Below are 13,449 nucleotides of genomic sequence, written 5' to 3'. Positions count from 1 at the left end.
TTTAGATTTTGATTGAGCTCTATAAATACCTATATGTTTACATAAGAACTGGTATTTAGTTCTAGAAAGTTTATTTGCCCCGGATTAGTAACTTGGACTATGTTGCAATTTAAAAGTGATGTTAATATTTTGGAAGAAGGTATAGGGGAAATGAATTTTCAATTTGAGGTAAACAGAATAAACTTGGATAAAGGAAATGAAATATCTCTAAAAAATTTCTGAGTTTTAGAGATGACATAGTTCAGAATAAAATTTTATTAGAAATACTGGAGGCTGTAGAGTTCTGGGAGGAAAAGAGAGTTGACAGGGACTTTATATAAATAAACCTGGAACTTGATCCTATTACAAATATGAATTCACCTGACTTCTCTTTGCATTATTCGGTCAACAGAGCGAATGGCAGTGTAGCATAAGCGTATTTCAGTAAGGCTCAGATCTATGGGAAACAAAAGTGCAGTTGTGGAAACCAAAAGTGGTTCAGTCGTGAATCTGCATAGAGTTTGCCCACCTAGCTCTTCTTCTATCTAACTTTGTTTACCCCAAGAAATTCTCTTGCCTTCTCCTGCTGGTGGCAGGTCTACAAAGCACCTCACCAGCAAGCCGGCCCCTGTGCTCATCACGTTTCTGCCAACACTAGAACCAAACTCTAGTTTTGTCACTGTTGTTTTATTTGGTGCGTACATTCAAATAAGGTATTGTGAAGTTTTAATTTTTTTCTTTGTTTTAAGGTATGATGAATGGGTGAAGGCTGACAGGATAATCTGGCCTTTGGACAAAGGTGGACCAAAGAAAAAACAAAAGAAAAAAGCAAAAGTACGTATATAGAGTCATATCCTTTATGATAAGTATAGGTATTATTTATATTGTACTGTTTTTTATAAATCTTGTTTTCTCATTGTAATAATCATCTTGATTCTTTTAAGGTAGTTGTGATTTTCTCTCTTACAACCCAGAAGCTAAAAACATAAAAAATGTAAACACATTATCACACTGTTTCAGGAAAGATAAAAACCAGGGACCCCTTAGGATATAGGCTTCAAACTCAAATGTCTATAGCGGCTCTACAGAAAAAGGGTAAAGCAGGATTGATAGTGACAAAAAGGACACATTCCTCATCAAGCGGGGGTGGAACTCACCAGTCTCCTGTGGGATGCAGACTCAGGGTTGCCAGATTTTAGGATTTTTTTTAAGTCAACTGTCTTTAAAGCTAATACTAGATTTTAATACACATACCCACTGGCTAGTTGTACTCACATCCACACCCTTGATTTTCAGCCTTTGCTATAGAGATTCACCTAGTGTTTTGCCTGTTTAATGGTGCTCAGGGAGTAGTAAGGAACGAGGGGGAGAGTACAGAGTAGTTGTACATCTCTCTAATGCATGGACTCTGGCTTTCACAATGTAATTGCAGTGTTGCAAACTGTACACTATCATATTCATAGAAACACACTGTGTTAGAAAACTACTTTTAATGTTTCTATAAGCACAAATTAAGAGTTGACATATAAAATACATAACCTTTTTGAGTTACGGTTCTCCTTGGAGAAGTAGAACGTTTATTTTTTCTAAGGCACTGGCCCTTCTCATACATTTTGTTGTTGTTACCCAGAATAAAGACGACAGTGAAAAGGATGAAAAGAAGGATGAGGAGAGGCAGAAGTCAAAACGAGGACGACCTCCTTTAAAATCTACACTTTCATCAAACATGCCGTATGGTTTGTCTAAGACTCCAAACAGTGAAGGAAAATCAGGTACCAGAAGTGCTCGAAGCAATATGCCAGACAGCTCACCTCTGTCAAATGGAATGGAAGGTGCTCAATTTTGAGGATCATTGATTTTTTAAAAATCAATAATATAAATAATAAAACTTCACTTGTGGAGAGACTCATAGAAAGTCATCTAAACTTTTTAATCTATAAACTACAAAATTGGGTTTGAAGAAAATATTTTAGTAGATGTTTACTTAAAATTTAGTGATGTTTTACTTTAATTTGGGAATTTCTTGTCAGTATTGTAGGAATATTCTATTTTAAAGAAGATGGGTTGACAAGTCATGCATCCTACTCTGTGCTACACTGTCTTTCAAAACATGCACCAGTGTTTCTTGTAATTCAGTGCTGTTCACATAGGATATTTCAACAAAGCTGAGACCAAAATCTCCAAAAGCACAAAGTAATGTGGTATAGGCATTTTGTGATGAGTACAAGTGAACATACTCTATTTTGCTTTTAACTCTTTCCCCTTTTCTACCTTCATGTGCTTTCCCATGTAATTTAAAATGTCACATAGTGGTCTTAAATAAAATTTTCCCTCCCTTCAAGAAAAAAGCTCTTCTGAACTACAAGATTGCCATTTGTCCATATGGTGTCAGTGTGTAAATTAGAAAAGGGCCTGCTCCTACCTCTTTACTGCCATCTGCTGGGAAGTTGTCATAATACACAAATGCAAGATGTCCACCAAGTGAAAGGTGTCCTTAGATAGCATGCTCTTGTGCAGTGTACAACCTATGAAATTACACAGTAGTCTCAGTCTTGCTCAACTCCCAAAGTTCTTTTTTAACATAAGAACAAATGGATTCTAAATTTTGAATATGATAAAACCACAAAGCCATATACCTTTTCACTTAAAATACATTTAAGTTTGCCTTTTTGAACTTGTTTACAGTATGATCGCCATGTGGGCAGAATTTTTTTTTTTTTTTAAGATTTTATTTATTTATTTGACAGACACAGTGAGAGGGAACACAAGCAGGGGGAGTACGAGAGGGAGAAGCAGGCTTCCCGCAGAGCAGGGAGCCTGATAAGGGACTTGATCCCAGGACTCTGGGATCATGACTGAGCCAAAGGCAGACTCTTAACGACTGAACCACCCAGGCGCCCCCAGAATTTTTATATTTTTATAGATCCTGTACAGTCTTACAGCCCAACTTTATTATTTTAAAAATTCTTTAACTTAATGAGAATGATTTCTTTTGTAAGAAGGTAGCTTGACTAGGGGTGCCTGGGTGGCTCAGCTGGTTAAGGGTCTGCCTTCGGCTCAGGTCATGATCCCAGAATCCTGGGATCCAGCCCTGGGTTGTGCTCTCTGCTCAGCAGGGAGCCTATTTCTCCCTCTGCCTGCTGCTCCCCACTGCTTGTCTCTCTCTGTCTCTCTAATAAATAAATAAAATCTTAAAAAAAAAAAAAGCTTGCCTATACTTTAAATGTTCTTCTGGTTAAAAGACATAAAAGTTTTGGGAATTCAAATTGCTCATTTTGTACATCTCTTTCCAGAATTATTTTAAATAGTTCTTTCTAGGGACACAAAATGCCATCACATTTATTAATCAGTACCTATTAGATCTCAGATCAAACCACCTAATGCATTAATATAATCTCAGTACTAGTCCTTTAATTTTTCTTTTTTCTTTTAAGATTTATTTATTTATTTTAGAGAATGCGTGCAGGGGTAAGGGGCAGAGGGAGAGAGAATCCCAAGCGGACTTCTGCTGAGTGTGGAGCCCGACGTGGGGCTCACTCTCACGACCCCAAGATCATTATCCGAGCCAAAACCAAGAGTGGAATGCTCAAGCGACTAAGCCACTCAGGTGCCCCTAGTCCTTTGATTTTTCTAAGGATTAACATAGCCTAAACATGATACTAGTGAAAAATGCAAAATAGTTCTTTTATAGAATTGAGATAGTAATATTTTCAATGTATTGTATTTTTACATGGAGTTTAATTTGAAGTACCCCCATTTTTGGCACAAATGTATGATTTATCAGAAATTTCTACAGGGAGGCATTCAGAGATAAATGGTTAAGAGTTTTGTTTGGTAGAATTTTTATTCTAAAGTTACACTGGTAATTAACATAGAAACCTTTGTAATATATTTCCTTTTGCAGACTCTTGCTCATCTGATAGTGAAACAGAAGACCTTTTAGAAAAGAATTTGATGAATGAAGAACTTTCTCCTGATATTAAAGAACTAGAAAAAAATGAAAATTTAAGTGATGATAAACTAGATGAAGAAAACCCAAAGATTGCTGCACATATATTAAAAGAAAACGAAAGGACGCAAATGCAGCCTTTAGAAACACTGAAGTTAGAAGTTGGAGAGAACGAACAAATAGTACAGATTTTTGGAAATAAAGTAGAACACGTAGAAGAAGTTAAGAAAGAGGCCGAAAAATCTCCTAAGGGAAAGGGAAGACGAAGCAAGACAAAAGATCTTTCTTTAGAAATTATAAAGATTTCATCATTTAGCCAGGATGAAGCAGGAAGTGAACCTCATATAGAAGCTCAGAGTCTAGAATTTTCTTCATTAGACAGTAAAACCTTTTCTTCTACTACCGAAGATGAAACTGACCAATGTGCAAAAGAAAAAAAGTTGAAACGGAAAATACTGGGACAGTCATCACCAGAGAAAAAAATAAGAATTGAGAATGGAATGGAAATGACAAACAGCATATCTCAAGAAAAGACCAGTGACTGTGCTGCATCTGAGGGAACGAAAAACTTAAATTCTGAACAACATTTTGAAATAGAAAATGAAGGAATGCCGTCATTAATTGCCGAGTCAAACCAACGCATTCAAGAACTGACTAGTGAAAAATCTGACAGTCCAGCTGAAGAAACTGTAAATACTCCCCTGAAAGAAGACGAGGATGCAATGCCTCTGATTGGGCCTGAGACTTTGGTTTGCCATGAAGTCGATTTGGATGATTTGGATGAGAAGGATAAGACCAGTATTGAAGATGTAGTAGTTGAAAGCTCTGAGTCTAACTCTCTTGTTTCTATTCCACCTGCCCTACCTCCTGTAGTACAACATAACTTTTCAGTAGCTTCACCACTTACTCTCAGTCAAGATGAGTCTCGAAGTATAAAAAGTGAGAGTGACATAACCATTGAAGTTGATAGCATTGCTGAAGAATCTCAAGAAGGTCTCTGTGAGAGGGAATCAGCAAATGGGTTTGAAGCCAGTGTTGCCTCTGGTACCTGTAGTATAATTGTTCAAGAAAGAGAAAACAGAGAGAAGGGTAAGGACTTTCTAGGGAGAATATCAGCCTTTCTTTTCAACCCCAAAATTAGTAAGTTCAGAGTTTTAGGAATGCTTGAGCAGTAAAGTTCCCTCCCTCCCTCCTATTCATTCTTTCCTTCCTACTTCCCCCTCTCCTTTCCCCTGCCTTTAAAAAAGAAGTATATCTAGAAATTTATGTTGAGTAGACAAGTGAGTAATTACAGCTGCTCTTGCCGTGGCATTGGCTCGAGAGCGGGGTACGAACTGCGGCGGCCAGAGTTTTGGCAACATAGGCGTTTAGAAAGTTTCTTCCCCTCTCTGAGTTTTAGCTGAAAGGAGTGCAGCTGAAACTGTAACCAAAGGAGGCATTATGCTTCCAGAGAAATCTCATGGAGAAGTATTGCAAGCAACAGAAGTAGCTGTTGGATCGGGCTCTAAAGGATAAGGGTGGAGAGATTCAACCAGTTAGCGTGAAAGTTGGAGATAAAGTTCTTCTCCCAGAATATGGAGGCACCAAAGTCGTTCTAGACGACAAGGATTATTTTTTATTTAGAGATGGTGACATTCTCGGAAAGCATGTAGACTGAATAAATCATTGAAATGGCATCATGTGAAGCTGCCCATTCCACTGAAATTGTGAAATCTTTCATCCTTTAATTTCCATGTCTCTCTTTTATAATAAATGAATGGTATCCAAAATAGGTATATATTTTTTCAATTGTCTCTTTCCCCTTATTTCAGGTCAGAAAAGGCCAAGTGATGGAAATAGTGGATTATTGGCAAAAAAGCAAAAGCGTACCCCAAAGCGAACAAGTGCTGTAGCCAAAAGTGAAAAGAATGGAACAGGTTGGTGCTTTCCAATGCTGCCTTTAGCATAGTGTTAATATTTTCAGCATTTTGTTGGTTTGATCATTTGTGTCAGTTTAAAAATAAATTTGCTTTAGGGGTACCTGGCTGGCTCACTTGGTAGAGCACGCGACTCTTGATCTCAGAGTTGTGAGTTCAAGCCCCACGTTGGGGGTAGAATTTACTTAATAAAAAGAAAAAAAAATTTAATGTTTGGTTTATTATGTTCTGGGAATAGCAATTTTCTCATTTTTAATCTGAAGGGGCCTGTCAATTTTATTTAGAGCTGGGATAGCTGTGATTTATTTTTTATGCATATTTCATTTGTATTTCTTATGTAAAGTGGTTTAATATTGAGGAATGTATTTGAGGATCTTGAATAATAGGAAAGCAATATTTGCTTTAGTGGTAAAAGCAGATTAAGTTTACATTTCTTTTTTTTTTTTAATTTTTTTTTTTTTTTAAAGATTTTATTTATGTGAGAGAGAGAATGAGAGAGAGAGCATGCAAGGGGGGAGGGTCAGAGGGAGAAGCAGACTCCCTGCCGAGCAGGGAGCCCAATGCGGGACTCGATCCCGGGACTCCAGGATCATGACCTGAGCCGAAGGCGGTCACCCAACCAACTGAGCCACCCAGGCGCCCTAAGTTTACATTTCTGAATGGAATGGTTTACTTTAATCTAGAAAAGCTGATTTCTAAATAGTATCATGGTATTTTTAAAACAAGATAAGATTCTTATGGAAACAAGGAGATAAGTAAATCAGTATGAATAAAATACATGAGAAAGACTTCTGTACAATATGGAATAAAACTAAGTTGTAGAATATAGTAGAAATAAACATAGTTGATTTTGACAAATTAAAGTTTTATCTCCAAACCATGCCTTCATACAAGTCTGAAAGGAAAATTCTAGGTTATAGTAGATACATATCCGATGGAGGGAGCATATAATTTATACAAGATAAAAGGCATTTCAAAGGAAAACTTTTGAACCATATTTGAAGTTCTCAGAGCCACATGTGGCTAGTGGCTGGACAGTACAGATGTATAGAGGAGGAGTGATGGGAAATGAGAATAGAGAGGCAGCAGGAATTACAAAGGGCAACTGAATAATGTCATAGTGCCTGGCAGATACGTTTGTCAAACGATCAAAGTGAACATGACTGGTAATGGGACAAATGGGAATCACGTACTACCTGGCAGAATGCAACAGGAACACAGCAGCACATCTGTAACATTCCTGTCAAAGATGCATAACTTGAATATAATCATGAGGAACCATCAACAAATTCCAACTGAAGGATCTTTTATAAAATAACTGGTCTGTAATTTAAGAAATTGCAAAGATCATAAAAGTCAAAAAAAGAGGAACTGTTGCAGATTTAAAGGAGACTTATGAGCCATGACAAAAGCAGCATATGATTCTCACCTGGATCCTATTGCTACAAAAGACATTATTGGATCAAGTAGAGAAACTTGTAGGGGATCTGAGGATTAGGTGATAATATGTTTGTGTTTATTTCCTGATTTTGATTGTTGTATTATGGTTCTCTAAGTGTGTGGTGGTTTTAAAACATATCTACAAATCTGTTGATACTCCCCCCTGCAAGAGACAAAGCCTAATTCCCTTCCCTTGAGTGTGGGCTGGCTAAAGTGATAGACTATGACTTCAGAGAATAGGTCATAAAAGGCACTGCAGATTCCTCCTTGCTCTCCCTTGGATCACTTGGTCTGGGGAAAGTTAGTTGCCAAGTCCTGAGGACACAGCAGTCTATGGGGAGGTCCAACATGGTAAACTGAGCACATCCTGCCAATAGCAAGCGAGGAACTGAGGCCTCTTGCCAAAAGCTACGTGAGTGAACCATCTTGGAAATATATTCTTCAGCTCCAGTCAAGTCTTCAGAGACCACAGCTTCAGCTAAAAGCTTGACTGCAACATCACAAGATTCCCGAGTCAGACCACACAGCCAAGCTGCTCCCAGACCCCCGTTCTCAGACATTGTGAGATATTAACCATTTGTAGTTTTAAACTGCTAAGTTTGGGGCCAGTTTGTAGATAACTAACACAAGGAGAATGTTCTTGTTTATAAGAAACAAACACTGAAGTACTCAAGTATGGCTGGGCAACTTAACCTTCAAATGGGTCAGAAAAACATTTTTTGGTAACTGTTCTTAACAATTTTTTTGTAAGTTTGAAGACTGTCTAAAAAGTTAGAAAGATTAAAAAGAAAGGAGATATCAGTTTTACTTTTGGGACTTAATATTTGGCGAGAAAAATGAATTAAAGTGATGGGACGTGAAATCATTAGGACTCACTTACTAGTAGTTACATATGAGGGACTGGTTAATGAACATGGAATACAGGAGTAGCAGCAGGTTGTTGGAAGAGTAATTTCGGGAAAGGTGAGTTAGAGGTACCAAGTATTAGGGGAGTAGGGGTCTGGAGCTTAGAATAGTCTGTTTTTAGAAGATGGTTATGTGAAGGATTGCAAGATGATGAGATTGCTATGGGAGAGTTGTAAAATGAAAATAAAAAGAACCAAGAATAGAATTCAATGGGCTATCTCTTTATATGGGCACTGATCAGAGACAAATGCAAATCACTAAACACTAGTGGGTTTGAATAAGAAAGAAGTTTTGAATGCTATAGGATATGCAATAGGATTAAAATGCATTCATTGAATTTGGTGAATTGTAAATGTTGGGACCCTAACAGGAGCATGAGAATGTGATTAGAAGGTGTGGAAATCAGGATAACAAAGAATTTCTTTCAAGAAATTTGACTTTAGGGGTGCCTGGGTGGCTCAGTCGTTAAGTGTCTGCCTTCGGCTCAGGTCATGATCCCAGGGTCCTGGGATCGAGTCGGGCTCCCTGCTCAGCAGGAAGCCTGCTTCTCCCACTCCCCCTGGCTTGTGTTCCCTCTCTCACTGTCTCTGTCACTCTGTCAAATAAATAAATAAAATCTTAAAAAAAAGAAATTTGACTTTAAAGAGAAGGAAAGAGGTGCCAGCTAAAAAGGGAAGTTTTCCTTCTTTTCCCTCCCTCTCTCAGGGTGGGAAAGATGTAAGCATGTTGGTAGACTAGGAAAAGAAGTTGAAGATAAAAGAAGATGGATAATTGATGTTGGGATATTCCAGAGGAGCTCTGAGTGGATGGTTTTAAGCGTATAGCTGAAGAGATTAGTCTTCAAAAACATTCTCTTTCTGAGCACCCCCAAAAGTTAATAAAGACAGATACAGGTAGAGGAAGGGCTGGGAAATTGAGTGTGTAACATTCCAACTTTGCTTTTTCAGTAGAAGGCAATGTTGGCTTTTGAGAGTAGGATGGTGGAAGGGTGTAAGAGATTGGGAAAAAAAAAAAAAAAAAACCCAGAGAATTCTAATTTGTTATGAAGTGAAAAGCAAAAACATGTTTAATTACAAATTTGGTGAGGAGGGACAGAGTTGCAAACAATTTTCTGCTCACATTTTATTATACACATGTTAAAGGATGTGTATACATCAAGTATTTTTGTGCTTTTTCATTTATGCAGTTTGGGTGGTTTTATGTCTTGTTTTTTAAACATAAATGGGGCAATACTATACATATTGTTTTATAACTTTGCTTTTTTATTTAACAGTGTATATTGGATATTTTGCCATTTTTGTTCTTGTAAACTTTAGCTCATTCTTTTTAACAATTTTAGCAAATTATTCAGTAGTATATTTGACCCTTGAACATGGGTTTAAATTGTACAGATCGATTTATACACAGATTTTTTAGAGTTCTGCAAATGTATTTTCTCTTACGATTTTCTAACATTTTCTTTTCTGTAGCTTACTTTATTTTAAGAATATACTGTACAATGTTGTATATAACATACACAATATGTTTTAATCAACTTTATGTATCAGTAAGGCTTCTGGTCAACAGTAGGCTATTAGTAATTAAGTTTTTGGGGAGTCAAAAGTAAATGCAGATTTTTGACTGCATGGGGGTCAGTGCCCCTAACCCCAACATTGTCCAAGAATCAACTGTATGTAATTTTTAACCTTTTTCCTATCCGTGGGCATTTAGATTTCCATTTCTTTACTGTTAAGAAATTTGTGCGTTTGTATACTTATTTCTGTAGGATACCAAGAAGTGTAATTGCTGGGTCTGCTGCATTTTGATAATTTGATATTTTTGTCATTTATAATCTCTGAATCAATTTTTTATTATAGGACAAAGCAGTGATAGTGAAGATCTTCCTGTCCTGGACAATTCAAGTAAATGTACACCAGTAAAGCATCTTAGTGTGTCTAAGCCACAGAAGCTTGCACGATCTCCTGCAAGAATTTCTCCTCACATCAAAGATGGAGAAAAAGATAAACACAGGGAAAAACATCCGAATTCATCCCCTAGAACATATAAATGGAGCTTTCAACTCAGTAAGAAGCTTTAGAAAACCGGAATGTATTTTGTATAAGTGGTATTTTCTTAAAATGTCAAAATAAGAAATAGTGGTTACCATATTCATTTATGTAGGTTTCCACATACTCTTATCAATAATCACCACTTATCATCTTAAATACAAATCCATGCCTTTTCATAATAATACTCTGATAAATATTAACTAGAGAAAGATCTCCAGTAACAAAATAAGATGTGTGTTTGTATGTATCAGTGAAACTGAAGTACCCTTTCTAATTGATAACTGGAAATATCCAATGAATGAAAAATCATCAATACAAAGAAACTATTTGGATGAATAACTACAATTATAGATTAGGGTTGCTGTGTGTTGATGTTTTCTTGTGTTTATCTGATCATTTAAGTAATACATATTTGGTATAAAAAATTTGGAATATATACAGAAATCTTATTCATGAATTTAATTAATGTCATCCTTGTTTGTAGAGCCTTATTTAGCTATTATTATGGAAACTTAATAAACTAAAGCTTTTGATTTAGAAGTTGAGTTTTGATAGAACTGCCTTTTCTTAATTATTTTTAAAACCAAATTAACCTTTCTCCCCCTTTTAGATGAATTAGAGAATATGAACAGTACAGAGCGAATCTCTTTTCTCCAAGAAAAATTACAAGAAATCAGAAAATATTACATGTCTTTGAAGTCTGAAGTTGCAACCATAGACAGGAGGAGAAAAAGATTAAAAAAGAAAGACAGAGAAGGTAATTTGATTATAATTTTTCTTCCCTTGTTTTTCAAATATATCGTGTCATTTTAGAAGATATACATTACTCTTTGAATATAGTACACATTTATTAATTGTTTTTAGATTCCTAGTTTTATCTTCTTTGTGATATTATTGAAATGAGTGGGTCAACAACTGAATTGATTAATCAGGAGGAGACTCGTAAAAAGTTTTGACTATGAACTGTTTTACACAATGTGATTTTATTAAATGTGGTGGGTTCTCAGGAAGAATTAGTTACTCCCTCTGAAATTCACTTTGCTCAACAAATATTTACTGGTTACCTATTAATAGGCACTATATTTGTTATTATGAGGTTCACCAAAATTAGTGGGCATATGGCTTATCCTCAAAGAGATTATCTTTTTTGCGATCATAAATGATTTGTTGAAATTGTTCAGCTCAACATTAATATGTTCACACTATGTGCCAGGCCCTCTTCCAGGTGGTAGAAGTACAGAGATGAATGAGATACAGACTTTGATCTCAAAGATCTTAACTTCTAGCAGGAAGGGTGTGTTCAATGAGGACCCCAAGAGTGGTATTACTAAGTACAGGAGTTGGTGGAAGGAGAAATTACTTTGGATTAATCATGGAGAGAGAGTAAAAACTGTGTAGGACTGACTTACAGTTAAACATTGATAGGTTCACATCTACCCCGTCCTGAAGCCCCACTAAAATAACAGTAAAGAAAATGAAAAGCCCTGTACCCACAAGAACAAGATAATGGGATAGCAGACCACAGTAGACAAGAAATGTCAACAGCTTCTCTCTTGGAAGCTGAGAAGCAGATGGACTGCTTTAGCAGAATGCTAAAACCTAAGCTTGTTTATCCTTCCAGTGGGGCAAAACAAGAAGTGAGCCAGCCCATACCACATCACCCCAGCTCTGAAAGCAGGGATATAGGTGAGGCTAAAAATGGAGATTGGTTGAAAATGGAAGAAGTTGGATTCTTTCGTCCCATCCTGTGATACAAACTACCTTCTTCTGCAGCTGTAGCAGAAAACAGAAAATTAACGTACTGTATGGAGAGGGGAAAGAAGTCCCTGTAGACTCAGGGACACCAGCCATAGCTGAAGGTGAGGGTTAAGTGCAAAATCAGAAATAATGAGCCTGAGCAAAAGTTTACAATACTGAATGATGAGACCCCTATCCCTTTTCCAACTGAAACTCTTATCCTCTTGGCTTCCTGAAAGCTGGCAACTAAGCTTATGCTCACTCATGGGAGGAAACTGAAGGATTCTTCTGGAGAAGCTGGTCAACCCAAGAGGAGGAACTAACACAGATACCAACATTTAGAGGTTCCTGAACCAAAAAGCAAGATCCTTGCCAGTCACTACATATGCACTGCCCATGATTGAAAAGCTCTGCATACTCGCACACAGCTTCCAGTTAGCTTTTTAATGCCTCCCTTTTTTTTTTTTTAAGATTTTATTTATTTATTTGACAAAGAGAGGCACAGCGAGAGAGAGAACACAAGCAGGAGGAGTGGGAGAAGCAGGCTTCCCGCTGAGCAGGGAGCCCGATGTGGGGCTCGATCCCAGGACCCCCGGATCATGACCTGAGCCGAAGGCAGACGCTTAACGACTGAGCCACCCAGGCGCTCCTAATGCCCCCTCTTAAGGGAGCCACAAGACCAGATAGGAAAGCTTCTACATAAAGGTAGAAACCAAAGTAGAAAATGAGAATAAAAAGGAACTTGTAAAAAACAATGTTACCATACAAAACACCAAACTATAATCACTATACAGAGATACAGGAAAGATATTGTAGTCTTGAAACAAAAATATGTTGGTTTTTTTTTTTTTAAGATTTTATTTATTTACTTGACAGAGAGCACAAGCAGGTGGAGCAGGAGGCAGGGGAGATGGAGAAGCAGGCTCCCTGCCAAGCAGAGAGCCCGATGCGGGGCTCGATCCCAGGATCCTAGGATCATGACCTGAGCCGAAGGCAGACACTTAATCAACTGAGCCACCCAGGCATCCTCAAAACATGATAGTATTAATACAATTCAGAGACCAAGACGGCTCTCTCAAAAATTAAAAATATGATAGCAGGAATTTAAAAAATGTAATAGAAGAGATAGATAGCAAAGCTAAAGAAATCCTAGTAGGTGGTCAAAAAGACAGTAGGAGAAAAGAACTAAGAGAAGTATAGGATCTGGCCAAGAGATAACTTCTGAATCACAGCATTTCTAGAAAAAGAGTACTGAATAAACGCAGGAGGAAGCTGTCATCAAAGAAGTATTATAAGAAAAATAAATAAAATCTTTAAAAAAAAAAGAAAAATTTCCAGAAACAAAGGATATGAATTAGAAGGTTGAAAGGACTCACTGTAACATCTATAAAGAATGGGAGAGAAAAATTACACCAAAGCCCATTGTGAAATTTCAGAACCCTTTGGTTTACCATATAAAGGTATATCTACAAAA

At 37.0% G+C, this 13,449-nt stretch overlaps 1 protein-coding gene and 1 pseudogene across 1 annotated transcript in view; both read left to right on the top strand.

Moving 5' to 3' along the window:
• Positions 1 to 13,449, top strand: part of ARID4A (AT-rich interaction domain 4A) — a 64,391-nt gene that overhangs the window by 48,682 nt on the left and 2,260 nt on the right. The window contains exons 18-23 of the mRNA XM_044917840.1: positions 729 to 813; positions 1,610 to 1,751; positions 3,884 to 5,017; positions 5,740 to 5,844; positions 10,047 to 10,253; positions 10,849 to 10,995. Coding sequence (XP_044773775.1) covers positions 729 to 813; positions 1,610 to 1,751; positions 3,884 to 5,017; positions 5,740 to 5,844; positions 10,047 to 10,253; positions 10,849 to 10,995 — 1,820 coding nt within the window. The remainder of the gene's footprint in view (positions 1 to 728; positions 814 to 1,609; positions 1,752 to 3,883; positions 5,018 to 5,739; positions 5,845 to 10,046; positions 10,254 to 10,848; positions 10,996 to 13,449) is intronic.
• Positions 5,089 to 5,656, top strand: LOC110590536 (annotated as a pseudogene).

The sequence above is a fragment of the Neomonachus schauinslandi genome, chromosome 9 (genome assembly GCF_002201575.2).
Source record: "Neomonachus schauinslandi chromosome 9, ASM220157v2, whole genome shotgun sequence".
NCBI classification, from domain to species: Eukaryota; Metazoa; Chordata; class Mammalia; order Carnivora; family Phocidae; genus Neomonachus; species Neomonachus schauinslandi.
This window is presented reverse-complemented; position numbering and strand designations above follow the sequence as displayed.